Source organism: Saimiri boliviensis, chromosome 7 (genome assembly GCF_048565385.1).
Source record: "Saimiri boliviensis isolate mSaiBol1 chromosome 7, mSaiBol1.pri, whole genome shotgun sequence".
Lineage (NCBI taxonomy): Eukaryota > Metazoa > Chordata > Mammalia > Primates > Cebidae > Saimiri > Saimiri boliviensis.
The window spans coordinates 25,484,475-25,499,935 of NC_133455.1; the positions used below are offsets into that span (position 1 = coordinate 25,484,475).

The window sequence follows — 15,461 nt, forward strand, 5'->3', positions numbered from 1 at the left end:
TGTGCACCACCATGCCCAGCCAATGATTTTTAAGTTTTTTTTTAATGGAGATGGGATCTTGCTGTGTTGCCCAGGCTGATCTTAAACTCCTGGCCTCAAGTGATCCTCCCACCTTGGGCTCTCAAAGCACTAAGATTACAGGCATAAGAGGCACTGTGCCTGACCCTTAGTACACTATTTTAGATGCTGGAGATAGATCACTGAATAAGACATTATAGTTTTATAGGAAGTGGGCAAATAGGAAATTTTGGGAGAAAGGACAACTGCAATCAATGATTGTTAATATCAAGAACAAGTTTTAAGATTCAAGTATCAGGAAATAATGAGTAATTTTTTTTTAAGGTGTTCCTGAACACCCAGATGTGCACCTCTGTAACTGTGGCAAGGAATGCAATTCTTACACAGAGTTCAAAGCCCATCTGACCAGCCACATTCATAACCATCTTCCTACCCAGGGCCATAGTGGCAGCCATGGGCCAAGTCACAACAAAGAAAGGAAGTGGAAGTGCTCAATGTGCCCCCAAGCTTTTATCTCTCCTTCTAAACTTCATGTCCACTTTATGGGTCACATGGGTATGAAGCCCCACAAGTGTGATTTCTGTAGCAAGGCTTTTAGTGATCCCAGCAACCTGCGGACCCACCTCAAGATACATACAGGTAAGTTGTGTTTGGACCAACAGAATGGAATTTTTGCAGCAATTAGAAAATGTGGTAGTAAAGGCTTTGTAGAGGGATTGTAGGTGGAGTTGAGGTTTGATGTCAGAGAAAGAATCCAGGGTGGTAAACCTCTGTGGTTTAACAGATTCCTTGGAAGCTGCCACTTCCAATTATTAATGTTCTGCTTTCTAGGTTTCCCCACCATAGTTAGAAGGTGCCTGGGAAAATGCAGTTAATAATCAGGAAGTTGATCAATGTGTTTGAACATAAAGGGAATTCTATAGAAGCTTCTGAGTCTGAGCTTCTCATTAGAGCTCACCCCCTAGTCACCAGCCACAGCCAGTTTCTCTCCTTTAATATTATTGCTCAGTATAAATACTGCCACAGTTTATTTTTTGAGCTTCCATTTTCTAAACTCCATGCAAAACAACACCTTTCTTTTAGTATTTAAAAAAAATTTTTTTTTTTTTTTTGAGACAGCATCTCACTTTGTCACCCATGCTGGAGTCCAGTGGCACCATCTTGGCTCACTACAAGTTCTGCCTCCAGGGCTCGGGTGATCCTTCCACCTCAGCTTCCTGAGTAGCATGGACTGCAGACCTGTGCCACCACACCTGACTAATTTTTTTATTTTTAATATAGATTGGGTTTTGCCATGTTGCCCAGGCTGGTCTTGTACCCCTGGGCTCAAGCAGTCTGCCCAACTCAGCCTCCTAAAATGCTGGGATTATAGGCCTGAGCCATCATGCCTGGCCACTAACTTTTTGAAATGCATACTACAAAATAACCAATGGCTTTAGCTTTCTTGTTTGGGTCATCTTTTCTCCAAATATTCAGAAATTTCTTCTCATTCTTTTTTGCAGCAGAGACCTCATGATCCACAAAACCTAAAACTCTATCTTGCCTTTAAGAGGTTTGCTGACCACTGACTTAAAGAAATCTTATTTTTGCATTTCTGGAAGGATTTTTATTTTATCCCTGGTTTCTGAGGCCATATTACATGTTTTAAAAAAGTAGAAAACTAGCTTGTAAAAATGTTTCCCTATAGACAAGTCCTAGAATTCATAAAGTTTTTTTGCTTAATGTTTGTGTTAGGTAGGGCACTAATCATTTTTTTTTTCAAGTTTTAGATATCACCTATAAATTTTAAAAAAATACATGTTTAGGTCAGAGGTCCTAAAGGAGATTAGATTAATTTACTAGCTTTAGTTGCACAATATAAACTCAGTGGCTCTGAGTGGTCCCGCATAGACATCCTTAGAAAGTAAAGTGCCACTCAGCAATCAGCGCTGTTTCATTCCTGCCTCTGCTGCATGCCCATATATGTACCTGCTTGTCTCAGGGATGCCAGCAGTTGTTTTCTTCATGGGTAATACTTTGGGGTGATTTGCAGGTCAGAAGAACTACAGGTGTACTTTGTGTGACAAGTCTTTCACCCAGAAGGCTCACCTGGAGTCCCACATGGTTATCCACACTGGGGAGAAGAATCTCAAGTGTGATTACTGTGACAAGTTGTTTATGCGGCGGCAGGACCTCAAGCAGCATGTGCTTATCCACACTCAGTAAGTAACCCTGCAGCCAAGACGTCATTCCTCAGGTGGTGAGTCTTTGTGTGGCTGTAGCTCTCCTGCCGATTGAAGGGCTTGGGAGTCCTGGCTCATTATCTGTTTCCTGCTTTGATACCATGGTAGATGCCTCCTGTGTAGCCAAGCTAAGGTTGGAACACTGTTTTTGGTGTTAGCCTAGAAGATTTATTGGCTTTCTTTTTCTTATTTTTCACATGTACTCTTTTGTCACATCTTCAAAAATATAGAGGCAAAAAGGGCTATTGACTACAAGTGATTGCTTATAGTTAGGACGATAGTGTGCATAGGAGAGAGGGAATGATGGAATGAGAGGAGTGAAAGTCAGCAGCTACACCGTGAAGAACCTTTGATCCTATTAAGAAAATTCAATTTCATTCTAGAAATAATTGTGAGACACTGAAGGATCTGCCAGCCCCTGTCATTCTGGAACTGTTCTGTTGGGTGTGTGTGTGTGTGTGTGTGTGTTTCTGAATTACAGTAAAAATTGTCATCTTAACCATTTGTAAGTGTCCAGTTCAACAGTGTTAGTTACATTCACGTTGTTGTGCAAGCACTATAGGATTTTAAGGAAAGAGTGTCATAGTGATATACCCATTCTGTTAATAATAAGATTACTCAGGCAGCTGAATAGAGGATGATTGAGGGTGGAGAAGACCAAATATTGGAGGGCCAATTCGGAATTTATCACATGAATCCAAATGTAATTAAATGTCTAGACTGCATTAGTCACAGTGATCATAGAAAGAAGAGATAGATTTTGTTGTCTTTAGCTTTTAGCAAGTGTCACAAAAGGAAGAAAACATATGGAAATTCTCTGTTTTTTTTTTTTTTTGAGACGGAGTTTTGCTCTTGTTGCCCAGGCTGGAGTGCAATGGCGCGATCTCGGCTCACTGCAACCTCCGCCTCCTGGGTTCAGGCAATTCTCCTGCCTCAGCCTCCTGAGTAGCTGGGATTACAGGCACGCACCACCATGCCCAGCTAATTTTTTTGTATTTTTAGTAGAGATGGGGTTTCACCATGTTGACCAGGATGGTTTCGATCTCTTGACCTCGTGATCCACCTGCCTGGGCCTCCCAAAGTGCTGGGATTACAGGCTTGAGCCACCGCGCCCGGCAGAAACATATTCTTAATGTAGAATTTGGATAAACACTTTGCTTTGATAGCAGTTCTGTCTCCTTCCTCATCACAATGCAGCCAGAGACATTAAACAGCCAAGGAATCTGGGTCTACCTTCCAAACTCTCAGAAGGACATTCCAAAACAAAGACGTTTTTAGTTTTATTGCTAGTGTGAAATTTTAGAAAATTAGACAAATTATCAAATATTACATTGGACTGTGCAATATTGGAGCTAAAAAAGATCCTCAGGATCATCTAATCTAACAGCCTGTCTAGACAGCCCAGCTTGCAATAATAAAATACCACAGATCGTGTGGCTCAAACAGCAGGGGAGAGACAGTGAGAGAAGGCAGCCATGCAAGCCAGGAAGGGGGCCCCCACCAGAACCCAGCCAGGCTGGTACCCTCATCTCAGACTTCCAGCCTCTAGGACAGTGAGAAAATACATTTCTCTTGAGAGAATGAAACAGAAAGAATGAGAACTCTGATCTCTTCTCATAAGGACACTAATCCTATCATGGAGGGCCCATCCTCATGACCTCATCTAACCCTAATTACCTTCCAAAGGCTCCACCTCACATTGGGTGTTAGGGCTCCCATCACACTGGCTTTTAGGGCTTCAACATTCGAATTTGGGGTCGGGGGATACATATTTGTCCAGAAGACTGCCCGTTATAATTGCTAGAAACCGTGAAAAACAACAATTGATGCTAGGACTCTACCCATGGGAATTCTAATTTAATTGGTCAGAGTTAGAGCCCTGGCCTTGGTATTTGAAAAAGCTCTCCAAGTGACTCTCATGCCCGGCCAGGGTTAAGGACTACTGACTTCATCCATATGCAAGACTGATTTCCACAGTGTCTCTGGCAAGTGGATATATTGTTTCTTAAATATCACACAATTATAGTTTGAGGAAAAGTTTTGCTTGAATCAAGCTAATATCAGCTTCTATCCTTTCATTTTACATTTGCTTAACAAATGTGGATCTGGACTCTGTCAGGATGAGAAAATATGGTAAGCCTCTTTGCCCTGGCCTTGGTATTTTAAAAAGCTCTCCAAGTGACCCTCATGCCCGGCCAGGGTTAAGGACTACCGATTTCATCCATATGCAAGACTGATTTCCACAGTGTCTCTGGCAAGGGTAGAAGTTTCATAGGATAGACATTTTTTGGACTGTCAAAACTTAAAGCTGGTTTAAGTCATTCATATAAGAAGCACTATTCCCTCAACATATTTTTGAATGAGACTTTAGGCTTCCTATGGAGATCATTGGTAAAATTTTCAGATGCTTGCATTTTTACTTTGGGGCATTTCAAAGTGGATATAGTAGTATTGACAATCTTTTTATTTATCTACTTAAAAAGAAAACAGGCTGGGCACAGTGGCTCATGCCTGTAATTCAAGCACTTTGGGAGGCTGAGGCTGGCAGAACACCTGAGGTCAGGTGTTTGAGACCAGCCTGGCCAACATGGTGAAACCTGTCTCTACTAAAAATACAAAATTTATCTGGGTGTGGGCACCTGTAATCCCAGCTAGTCGAGATCACACCACTGCACTACAACCTGGGCGGTGGAGTAAGACTCCGACTCAGAGAGAGAGAGAGAGAAAATAGCTGTAGCTGTAAACCCAATTGTAAGAGTTCTCCCCGAGTGTGGAAGGATTGTGACAGACCTTGCTTTGCCCTACCTGTAAGAAAGAGGAAGTGAGAGGAAGAGCAGTGATGTTTGCTCCCCAGATCATCTTGTCTCATGGCTTTAGATACTATCTTAATGATTTATGTCTCCAGCCTCATACACCTCACTATCACTCAGCAGCTCTGATGCCCTGGATGTCATACTAGGCAACTTAAACCTAATCTGTCCAAAACTCAACTCAGTATTACCCCACAAACTTGATTTCTTCCGGTGCTGAACAGCTCATTAAATGGCACCACCATTATTCACCTCAATGGTCAAGCCAAACACCTTGGAATAATTCTCAACTCAGTTTTTCCTTCCTTCCTTCCTTCATTCAACTATCACCTTGTCCAGATTACTGGCTTTTCTTGCATGGATGGCTTCTGTAGCCTCCCATTTGATCTCCCTGGTACTGCTTCTGTTTCTCCTCCTCTATTCCATGGCACAGATGAACACATATACACACAGTATTCTGTCCATGGTGCCAGAGCAGTCCATTTCAAATATAAGTCATTTTTGTGCCTGCCTCTACTCGTAAATCTCTGGTGGCTTTCCATCATATTTGTATTAAAAGCTTTTTACCATAGTCAGAGGCCCCTTATGATGTGGTAATAGTACTTAACTACCTCTCCCGTTCATCTTTACTTTTCTTATTCTGCTTTGGCCACTCTGACCCTCCCCTTGCTACTCCTTGAGCATAGTAAGCACATCCAGTCTCAGGGCCTCTGCCTTAGAAACTTCTCCCTCCAGATATCTATCTGCATGTCTTCTTCCCTTCATTTAGGTTTCTGCTCAAATAGCTCCTCAGAAGGGCCTTCCTTGACTATCTTATCTAAAATAGGACCCATCACTTTTACCTGGCTTCATGTATTTTCATAGTCCTTACTGCTAACTGATATCGTGTTATACATTTGCATATGGTATAATCACTCCACTAGAATGTAAGAATCAGGAAGGCAGGGACCTTGTTTACCCACATCCTATAGCCCTAGCAGCTAGAACGGTGCCTGGCATATATTAGACACAGTAAATACGAACATGTAAAAACCAGAAGGCTATAAGATGAAAAGTCAGACTTCTGATTTGGGTTTTGTTGTGGCCTTGGGCGAGTTACTTAGTAGTTTTTATGCACACGTTTCCTATCTGGAGAATTAGGAGGTTGGATTAGATTGGTGGTTTTAAAACTGCTTTGGGGAATTCCAAGGATTCTTCAGTGGCATCTCTTGCTAGAAGAGGATGGGAGAAATGCTAAGGAAGCCAGGCTTCCCCAACTGCACCCTATCCCTCCTTCCAGGATTTTATTAATAACTTGCTTTATCTGATTCATATAGGGGTTTCATAAAGATATGGGGTTAAGCTGCTCAAAAAAGTTAAAAAATTCCTGGTCAGTGTGATCTCTAAGGTTCTTTTCAGCTCTAAAAGGTCTAGGCCAGGGTTACTCAAACCTTAACACTGTTGACATTTCGACCCACTTAAGTTTTTGCTATGGGGCTGCCCTGTGCATTGTAGAATGGTTAGCAGCATTCTTGACCTTTTCCCACTAGATGCTCATTGTACCACCCCTCCCCAGTGTAACAATCAGAAAGGCCTCCAGACATTGCCAGATGCCCCCATAGAGGCAGTTGCCCCCTACCTGAAAACCACTAGTCTATGAAAAGGACAGAAAAATGGCAATTCCATTAAAGTGGCATTCAGGGAATACAAATAACAGCATAATGAGATACATTATATGCTGGCTAATTGGCAAACATTTTCAAATTTTAGTCTTCCAGTTGTTGAGAATGTGAGACAACCAGAACCACCAGTGATAGATGTGCATATTCAAACAACTGCATTGGAAAACAGTTTGTCATTATCTTATAAAGTTGAAGATGTTCATATCCTTTGATTCAGCTATACAGCTCTTGGGTATTTACCCTAGAGAAACATATATACAGCAGAGAACCATGCAAGTACTGAAATGTCCAAATGCCAGGTGCAGTGGCATGCACCTATAGTCACAGGTACTTGGGAGGCTGAGGTGGACAGATCACTTGAGCTCAGGAGTTCAAGGCTGTAGTGCACGACCATCGCACCTGTGAATAGCCATTGGACTCCAGCCTGGGCAACACAGTGGGACCCTGTCTCTAAAAAATAATAATAAAAATTTAAAAAAAATTAAAAGCATTCATAGCACTCTTGCTTGTGATAATAAAAAACTGGAAGCCACCAAAATATCCATTCGCTAGAGACAAATCCAGTACCATAGTTAAGTTGTGGCATATTTGTAAATCGTACACAGCAGTGAAAGGGAATAAGCAACTGATACATCAACTTCAATGAATTTTATCAGCATCATATTGAGAGAATGCAGCAAGACAGAAATACATATAGAATACATAGAATTTACATAGAATTCAAGAATTGAGTTCTAAAATAGGCAAAATCAGCCTATGTTGCTTTAAACTGTGCATGTTTTATGGGTCTTCTGTATATCGCCTATGCAAAAGCCTGATTCAGGAGGATAGAGTTGCTCTGACAAAGGCCCGAGGTGATGAAGAATAAGTGTTGCCTCAGTTGTTATTTGCAACCCCCAATCATTTTTTCTTGTGTTCCTCTTAGAGAACGCCAGATCAAGTGTCCCAAGTGTGATAAGCTGTTCTTGAGAACAAATCACTTAAAGAAGCATCTCAATTCTCATGAAGGAAAACGGGATTATGTCTGTGAAAAATGTACAAAGGCTTATCTAACCAAATACCATCTCACTCGCCACCTGAAAACCTGCAAAGGGCCCACCTCCAGTTCATCAGCACCAGAGGAGGAAGAAGAGGATGACTCAGAAGAGGAAGATCTAGCAGACTCTGTAGGGACAGAAGACTGTAGGATTAACAGTGCTGTATATTCAGCGGATGAGTCTCTCTCTGCACATAAATAAAAGGAAAAGAAGCTATTTTGGATGAAAATACAAATGGAAAAATACACATAACCAATTATCTACTATAATGGTTTTTATATAAAATAGTTCCTGCTATATTTTCAGCCAATAGTCAGACAGACTGAATGGGAATGAATAAAGCACTTATGGAAGAGCATCCTATTGAAAACACTTTAAAACAGATAAGGAAAAGAGAGCATGTGGCCTGTTTTAATGATGGACTGGGAGGGAAGTGTCAACTTGAGAGGTCTGTTTTTTATTTACATGATAATCTGGGAGATGCATTTATGCCTGAATCAGAACTGCCTTCTGCTCAAACAAATCAGATTTATTGTTTCACATTCTTCCATTAACCTATTTCCCTTCTGGTCCTGTGACTTGGTAACATTCTAAACTTTGTCCTTGCCCATAGCTATCCTGATTACTGACTGTGTTCTATGCAGACTCTTGTGACTTATACTCACCACAGCATGGATTGGGATACAGCGGCATAGGTGTGATACTTGACAGCTAGTAAGTTTAAAGTAGCACCTGCCTTAACTGCTAGCTGCTTGGGATTTTAGGGTAGATCTTGCTTTCCAGAGTTTCAGCAGATGCCTATAGGGCAGATAAAAAAGCAGCAGTCAGTCAGTAGGCAATAATGGAGAGAAGAGGACAAGAGATGCCAGGCCTCTGCCCAAGAAACTAGCTTTGATGGAAGCCTGAGCAAGTCATCTGATTATTGTTACGTAGAGATCTTTGTAGGTTTAGGCATGGCTCTCTGTCTCCAGTAAAGCTTCCAGCTATTCAAACAAAGGGGCCTTGGAGGTATAGAGAGCCCAAATAATGCCTGCTGGATTGTCAAATGATAAGTACATGTGGACTCACCTGAGAAGGGAAGGAAGGGAATAATCTTTTATGTTTCGTTTACCTTATGGAAAGTGTTAAGATGCCATTAAAACATTGCCAACTCAAAACAACAAATGACTACAAATGCATTAAATGCATGTGCAAAGTTAGGTCTTCCCAGTTGTCTCCATGCTGAGGAACCTCATCAGAGAAGCATGGAAAAGGCCAAAGGATTTGGAAGGTAAAGAAGGTTGAATGGTCACCACATGGGCCTGTTTTTAGGGTCCCAGCTTAGTTAAGTCACCTGTGCCCCCAGTCATTGTGTCTTCAATGCACAGCCAGCGTTTTTCAGAAGCAGACCCACCCTTAAGTTGACAGGGTTGATGGAACATGCTCTTCTGCTCAAGGCACAACCTCTGGGCTGGAGTAGAGGACTCTGGTGGGAAGGTTTTGCTGCTAATGTATTTATGGAATGAATGTATTTCATTCAAGTCTGTATTCCTCTAGGAAGGATTGAAATTAAAGCTTTTTTAAAATACAGGATTCCTCTGGTAGTCTCATTTTATGGAGGAAGGAGATGAGTGAGTCTTCTAGAGAATGTCAAGTACAATTTGAATTTTTCTGAGGTTAAATGAGAGAAAGCATTTCCAGAGTATTACAGGTTTGAGATCATGTTCTTACTGTTTCTGCTATTAGTGCTTGACAAACTGCTTCTTGTGCCTCCAGCCCTCTTCTGCCCTCTTCCTCCCTAAGGTATGCCTTTACTCTGTTACCTCCTTGGAGAAGTGTGGCAGGTCTGCAGTGTGGAGGGTTGAGGGATGTGCTGTGGGTGGTTAGGGGTGGCTGACGACAGTGGGTCATGATGCCTCCATCAGGGCAGCCATGGTTCCTAGGGCAGCTTCAAACTCGGTCTTTTGCCAAAGTCATCCAGCTGGCAGGCTCCCCCATTCCCAGGAAACTACTGGTACTGGGACTATAAGCTCCCTTTCTTCCTTTATCTCAGTAGCACACACTGGGTTAATTTCCTTCATTCTCAAGACTGAAATAATGCCCAAAATAGTACACCTAGAGTCACAGAAACACAAACAGCAGAGGAAGCTTGGAAAACTTTAGTGAGAATGTGGCTATTAGTGCTAAGTATTTATAAAAAACTGTGTTTTTTTTAACTTATTAGTTTTAAATTCTAGGTCATTTTCACAAGATGAACAGATGATTAAGTGCCTTTTGACACGATTGTATTCAGCCTTTTCTGCCCATTTTGGGTGGCCTTATTTATTGCTGCTGTTGAGTAAATGGTCACAGTGAGAGGCAGGACGTGTATGTAGGCTTTAGAGCCCTGCAGAATATTCTCTAGTGTGGGCTTTGCTGTGTGATGGTTTGTAACCTTGGCCAAATTATGTGAGTTCTCTATGCTGCTTTACTGTAAATGGAGAGTTAATATTAAGAGTGCCACTTCATTATACTGTTAGATGTTAATTTCATACATGTCAGTGGCTCCCACAGTACTCAACACAGAGTAAACAATAGCTAATATACTTGTTTTCAGTTAGTCTACATTTTCCATTTTAACATAGGTTTCTATGCTTAAAAAAAAAAAAAAAAAAAAAAAAAAAAAAAAAAAAAAAATTGAGGTATAGATGACCCAAGAAACCCTAGATTTTAGTAATACAACTAAAACTGGAATAATTTGAGTTTTCAGGGCCAAAGCCTATAAACTAGTTCAGAGTATTCTTGCAGCTCCCAGTGTATGCTAGGCGTTTCCTTCCCAGAAAGGTGAGTTGCTCATAATCCTGGCATTTTTGTTGTGCTGAGATTCTCGGAGGGCATAGGTAACAGGAACTACCCGAGTTTTCAGCCTTTTCACACTGTTGACCTGTGTACCCACTTTTTAGTAAACACTCCTTTGCTGTGTCCTGATGCCAGAAGCTGTCAGCCCCCCATCAAGTATGTAAGCTTAATTATCTGATCACCAAATTGCATCTTGGAGATACTAAGAAACGACACATCTCCATGTACACAAGTGATTATGCTGTGTTACAGGCGGAACAGACTACCCCCCACCAATACCCCAGAATCATATGCTGAAGTCCTAACTTCCAGTAGTCTTCAAAACTTGACTAGTTGGAGATAGTCTTTAAAGAAGAAACTAAGTTAAAATGAAGTCCTTAAATTAGGACCTAACCCAATGTGACTAGTGTCGTTAGGAAAAGAAGATTTGGGCAAAGCCTTATACAGAGGGAAGATGTGAAAACAGAAGAAGAAGATGGCCATCTACAAGCCCTAGGAAAGAGGCCTGGAACAAGTCCTTCCCTCACAGCCCTCCGAACAGTCCTGCCATTGCCGCCATCTCAGACTTCTAACCTCCATCTCAGACTTCTAACCTCCAGAACTGTGACCGAGACAATACATTTCTGTGTAGTCTCACCAGTCCATGGCAATTTCTTGTGGCAGCCTTGGAAAACTAAACAGTCTAACCAAGTATACACTCTTGATAATGATTGCTTAAAGAGGAGCAGCTTCCAATATAGTGACTTCGGTTTAACCCCAGTTTACAGATTAGCATGAACAATATAAAGGCAGTCACCGTTTTCTAGTGGATTTGCTGCTAGCAGATTTCCCTAATACTGAAAGGGCTGAAATCACTCAACTTCTTTGCTCCTTAGGTTTTCTTGCATACGTTCTGTTGCAGATCATTAGGCAGTCAGGCCTGTGTAGTCCTCAAACAAGGACAGCATTCTTTTCAAAAACCATTTATTAAATGCTGGCAAAGTTTAAGGCAGGCGTCCCCAAACTACGGCCCGCGGGCCGCATGCGGCCCCCTGAAGCCATTTATCCGGCCCACCGCCGCACTTCAGGAAGAGGCACCTCTTTCATCATTGGTGGTCAGTGAGAGGAGCACAGTATGTGGCGGCCCTCCAACAGTCTGAGGGACAGTGAACCGGCCCCCTGTGTAAAAAGTTTGGGGACGCCTGGTTTAAGGCATGGTAGGGGGAACAGAATAATGACTAGGGCTCTGCTTCTGCCTTTGGATAGTTTTGCAGTAGCTCTAACACCTGACCTCACTTCCAGGATTATCTAAGGAAATAAGAGACGTTTAAGTGTCCAGGTGAGCCACAGCCCTACTGATGAGCTTCTAGGACGCCCTAGGTGATTGTGAAGCAGTCCACAGGAGTTCTATTCTGGGAACCATGCAAGATACATATGGCAGATACCTATACCTAATGCAAGCCAGACTGAGGTCAGCCTTGTAATAGAGGAACAGAAGGTTCTTAAGAGCTAGGAGCAAGAGTGAAGACTTCTGAGAAGTCCAAGAAAACTGGTAAAGAAAAGTGGGCAAGGGCTGAGCACAGAGGCCCATGCCTGTAATCCAGCACTTTGGGAACCTGAGGCACGTGGATTGCTTGAGGACAGGAGTTTGAGACCAGCCTGACTAACATGGTGAAACCCTGTCTCTACTAAATAAAAAGTTAGCCAGGCATAGCGGTGCATGCCTGTAATCCCACCTACTTGGGAAGCTGAGGCACGAGAATCGCTTGAATCTGGGAGGTGAAGGTTGCAGTGAGCTGAGATTCATGCTGCTGCACTTTAGCTTGGGCTACAGAATGACACTCTTAAAAAAAGAAAACAAACAAAAATGGGCAAGACAAGCCTGGATCTGTGGTGGAGACAAAGAAGACTAGGCTTTGAGAAGAGTGAAGAGACTGTATGAAAAAATAGATCATAGATCTGAGATACAGGCTGAACATTTTAGAATACCTAGTTTACCAAATCAGTAAGTTATTTTATTTTCATTTATTTCATTATTCATAATTGAAATAAATTATTTCAATTATTTTTGAGATGGAGTCTCACTCCGTCACCTAGGTTACGGTGCAGTGGCACAATCAGCTCGCTGCAGCCTTGACCTCCCAAGTTCAAGCAATTCTCCTGCCTCAGCCTCCCTAGTAGCTGAGATTACAGGTGCCCACCACCAATGCCAGCTAATTTTTGTATTATTAGTAGAGACAGTGTTTCACCATGTTGGCCAGGCTGGTCTCGAATGCCTGACCTCAAGTGATCCATCTGCCACAGCCTCCCAAAGTGCTGGGATTACAGGCATGAGCTACCATGGCCAGGCCAGTTTTTAAACGATTATTATACTTTAAGTTCTGGGGTATGTATGCAGAACGTGCAGGTTTGTTACATAGTTGTACATGTGCCATGGTTGTTTGCTACATTTATCACCCCATCTAAATTAGGTATTTCTCCTAATGCTGTTCCTCCCCTAGCTCCCCCACCCTTCAACAGACCCCAGTGTGTAATGTTCCCCACCCTGTGTCCATGTGTTCTCATTGTTCAGCACCCACTTATGAGTGAGAGCATGCAGTGTTTGGTTTTCTGTTCTTGTGTCAGTTTGCTGAGAATGATGGTTTCCAGCTTCACCCATGTCCCTGCAAAGGACATGAACTTATCCTTTTTATGGCTGCATAGTATTCCATGGTGTGTATGTGCCACAATTTCCTTTTCAAGTCTATCATTGATGGGCATTTGGGTTGGCTCCAAGTCTTTGCTATTGTGAACAGTGCCGCAGTAAACTTACATGTGCATGTGTCTTTATGATACAATGATTTATAATCCTTTGGGTATATACCCAGTAATGAGATTGTGGGGTCAAATGGTATTTCTAGTTCTAGATCCTTGAGGAATTGCCACACTTTCTTCCACAATGGCTGAACTAATTTACACTCCCACCAACAGTGTAAAAGCATTTGTTTCTCTACATCCTCTCCAGCATCTGTTGTCTCCTGATTTTTTAATGATTTCCATTCTAATTGGCATGAGAGGATACCTCATTGTGGTTTTGATTCACATTTCAAATGACCAGTGATGATAAACTTTACTTCATATGTTTCTTGGCCACATAGATGTCTCCTTTTGAGAAGTGTCTGTTCGTATCCTTCGCCCACTTTCTGATGGGGTTGTTTTTTTCTTGTAAATTTGATTCTGGATATTAGCCCTTTGTCAGATGAGTAGATTGCAAAAATGTTCTTCCATTCTGTAGGTTGCCAGTTCACTCTAATGATAGTTTATTTTGCTGTGCAGAAGCGCTTTGGTTTAATTAGATCCCATTTGTCTATTTTGGCTTTTGTTGCAATTGCTTTTGGTGTTTTAATCAGGAAGTCCTTGCTCATGTGTATGTCCTGAATGGTATTACCTAGGTTTTCTTCTAGGTTTTTTATGGTTTTAGGTCTTAATTTTTGTATAAAGTGTAAGAAAGGGATCCAGTTTCAGCTTTCTGCATATGGCTAGCCAGTTTTCCCAACATCATTTATTAAATAGGGGATCCTTTCCCCATTGCTTGTTTTTGTCAGGTTTGTCAAAGATCAGCTGGTTGTAGATGTGTGGCATTATTTCTAAGGCTTCTGTTTTGTTCCATTGGTCTATATCTCTATTTTGGTAACAGTACCATGCCATTTTGATTGCTGTAGCCTTGTAGTATAGTTTGAAGTCAGGTAGTGTGATGCCTCCAGTATGGTTGGTTGGTTGTTATTGTTGTTATTGTTTGATTTGCTTTGGATTGTCTTAGCTGTGAAGGCTCTTTTTTGGTTCCATATGAAATTTAAGGTAGGTGTTTTTTTTTTTTTTTTTTTTTTTTTTTTTTTTCCGATTCTGTGAAGAAAGTCAATGGTAGCTTGATGGGGATAGCATTGAAACTCTCTGGGCAGTATGGCCATTTTCATGATTCTTCCTAACCATGAGCATGGAATGTTTTTTTCCATCTGTTTGTGTCCTCTCATTTCCTTGGGCAGTGGTTTGTAGTTTTCCTTGAAGAGGTCCGTCACATCCCTTGTTAGTTGTATTCCTAGGTATTCTCTTTGTAGTATTGTGAATGTGAGTTCACTCATGATTTGGCTCTGTCTGTTACTGGTGTATAGGAATGCTTGTGATTTCTGCACATGGATTTTGTATCCTGAGACTTTGCTGAAGTTGCTATCAGCTTAAGGAGATTTTGGGCTGAGACAATGGGGCCTTCTAAATATGCAATCATGTTGTCTGCAAATAGAGAAAATTTGACTTCCTCTTTTCCTAATTGAATACCCTCTCTTTCTTTTTCTTGCCCGATTGCCCTGTCCAGGACTTCTAATACTATGTTGAATAGGAGTGGTGACAGAGGGCATCCCTTGTCTTGTGCCTGTTTTCAAAGGAAATGCTTCCAGTTTTGCCCATTCAGGATGATATTGGCTGTGGGGTTGTCATAAGTAGCTCTTGAGATATGTTGCATCAATACCTACTATTAAGAGTTTTTAGCATAAAGTCTGTTGAATTTTGTCAAAGGTCTTCTCTGCATCTATTATCATATGGTTTTTATATTTGCTTCTGTCTATGGGATGGATTATGTTTATTGATTTGCATTATGTTGAACCAGTCTTCCATCCCAGGGATGAAGCCGACTTGATTGTGATGGATAAGCTTTTTGATGTGCTGTTGGATTTAGTTTGCCAGTATTTTATTGAGGATTTTTGCATCAATGTTCATCATGGATATTGGACTAAAATTTTTTTAGCTTTTTCTCTGCCAGGTTTTGGTATGAGGATGACATTGGTCTCATAAAATGAGTTAGGGAGGATTTCCTCTTTTTGTATTGTTTGGAATAGTTTCAGAAGAAATGGTACCAGCTCCTCTTTGTACCTCTGGTAGAATCTG

The 15,461-nt window shown here is 41.5% G+C and overlaps 1 protein-coding gene across 5 annotated transcripts in view; it reads left to right on the forward strand.

The window, feature by feature from the left end:
- The window catches only part of PRDM4 (PR/SET domain 4), a 60,712-nt gene that overhangs the window by 20,859 nt on the left and 24,392 nt on the right, over window positions 1-15,461 (forward strand). For 2 of the 5 annotated variants that reach the window (XM_039471871.2, XM_039471872.2), the window contains exons 10-12: window positions 343-657; window positions 2,051-2,219; window positions 7,637-9,318. In XM_039471871.2, the coding sequence (XP_039327805.1) occupies window positions 343-657; window positions 2,051-2,219; window positions 7,637-7,949 (797 nt within the window). In that variant the 3' untranslated portion in view covers window positions 7,950-9,318. Of the gene's footprint in view, window positions 1-342; window positions 658-2,050; window positions 2,220-7,636; window positions 9,319-15,461 lie in introns of those variants that run through there. The other 3 variants (XM_074402285.1, XM_074402286.1, XM_074402287.1) reach the window with 2 other exon arrangements.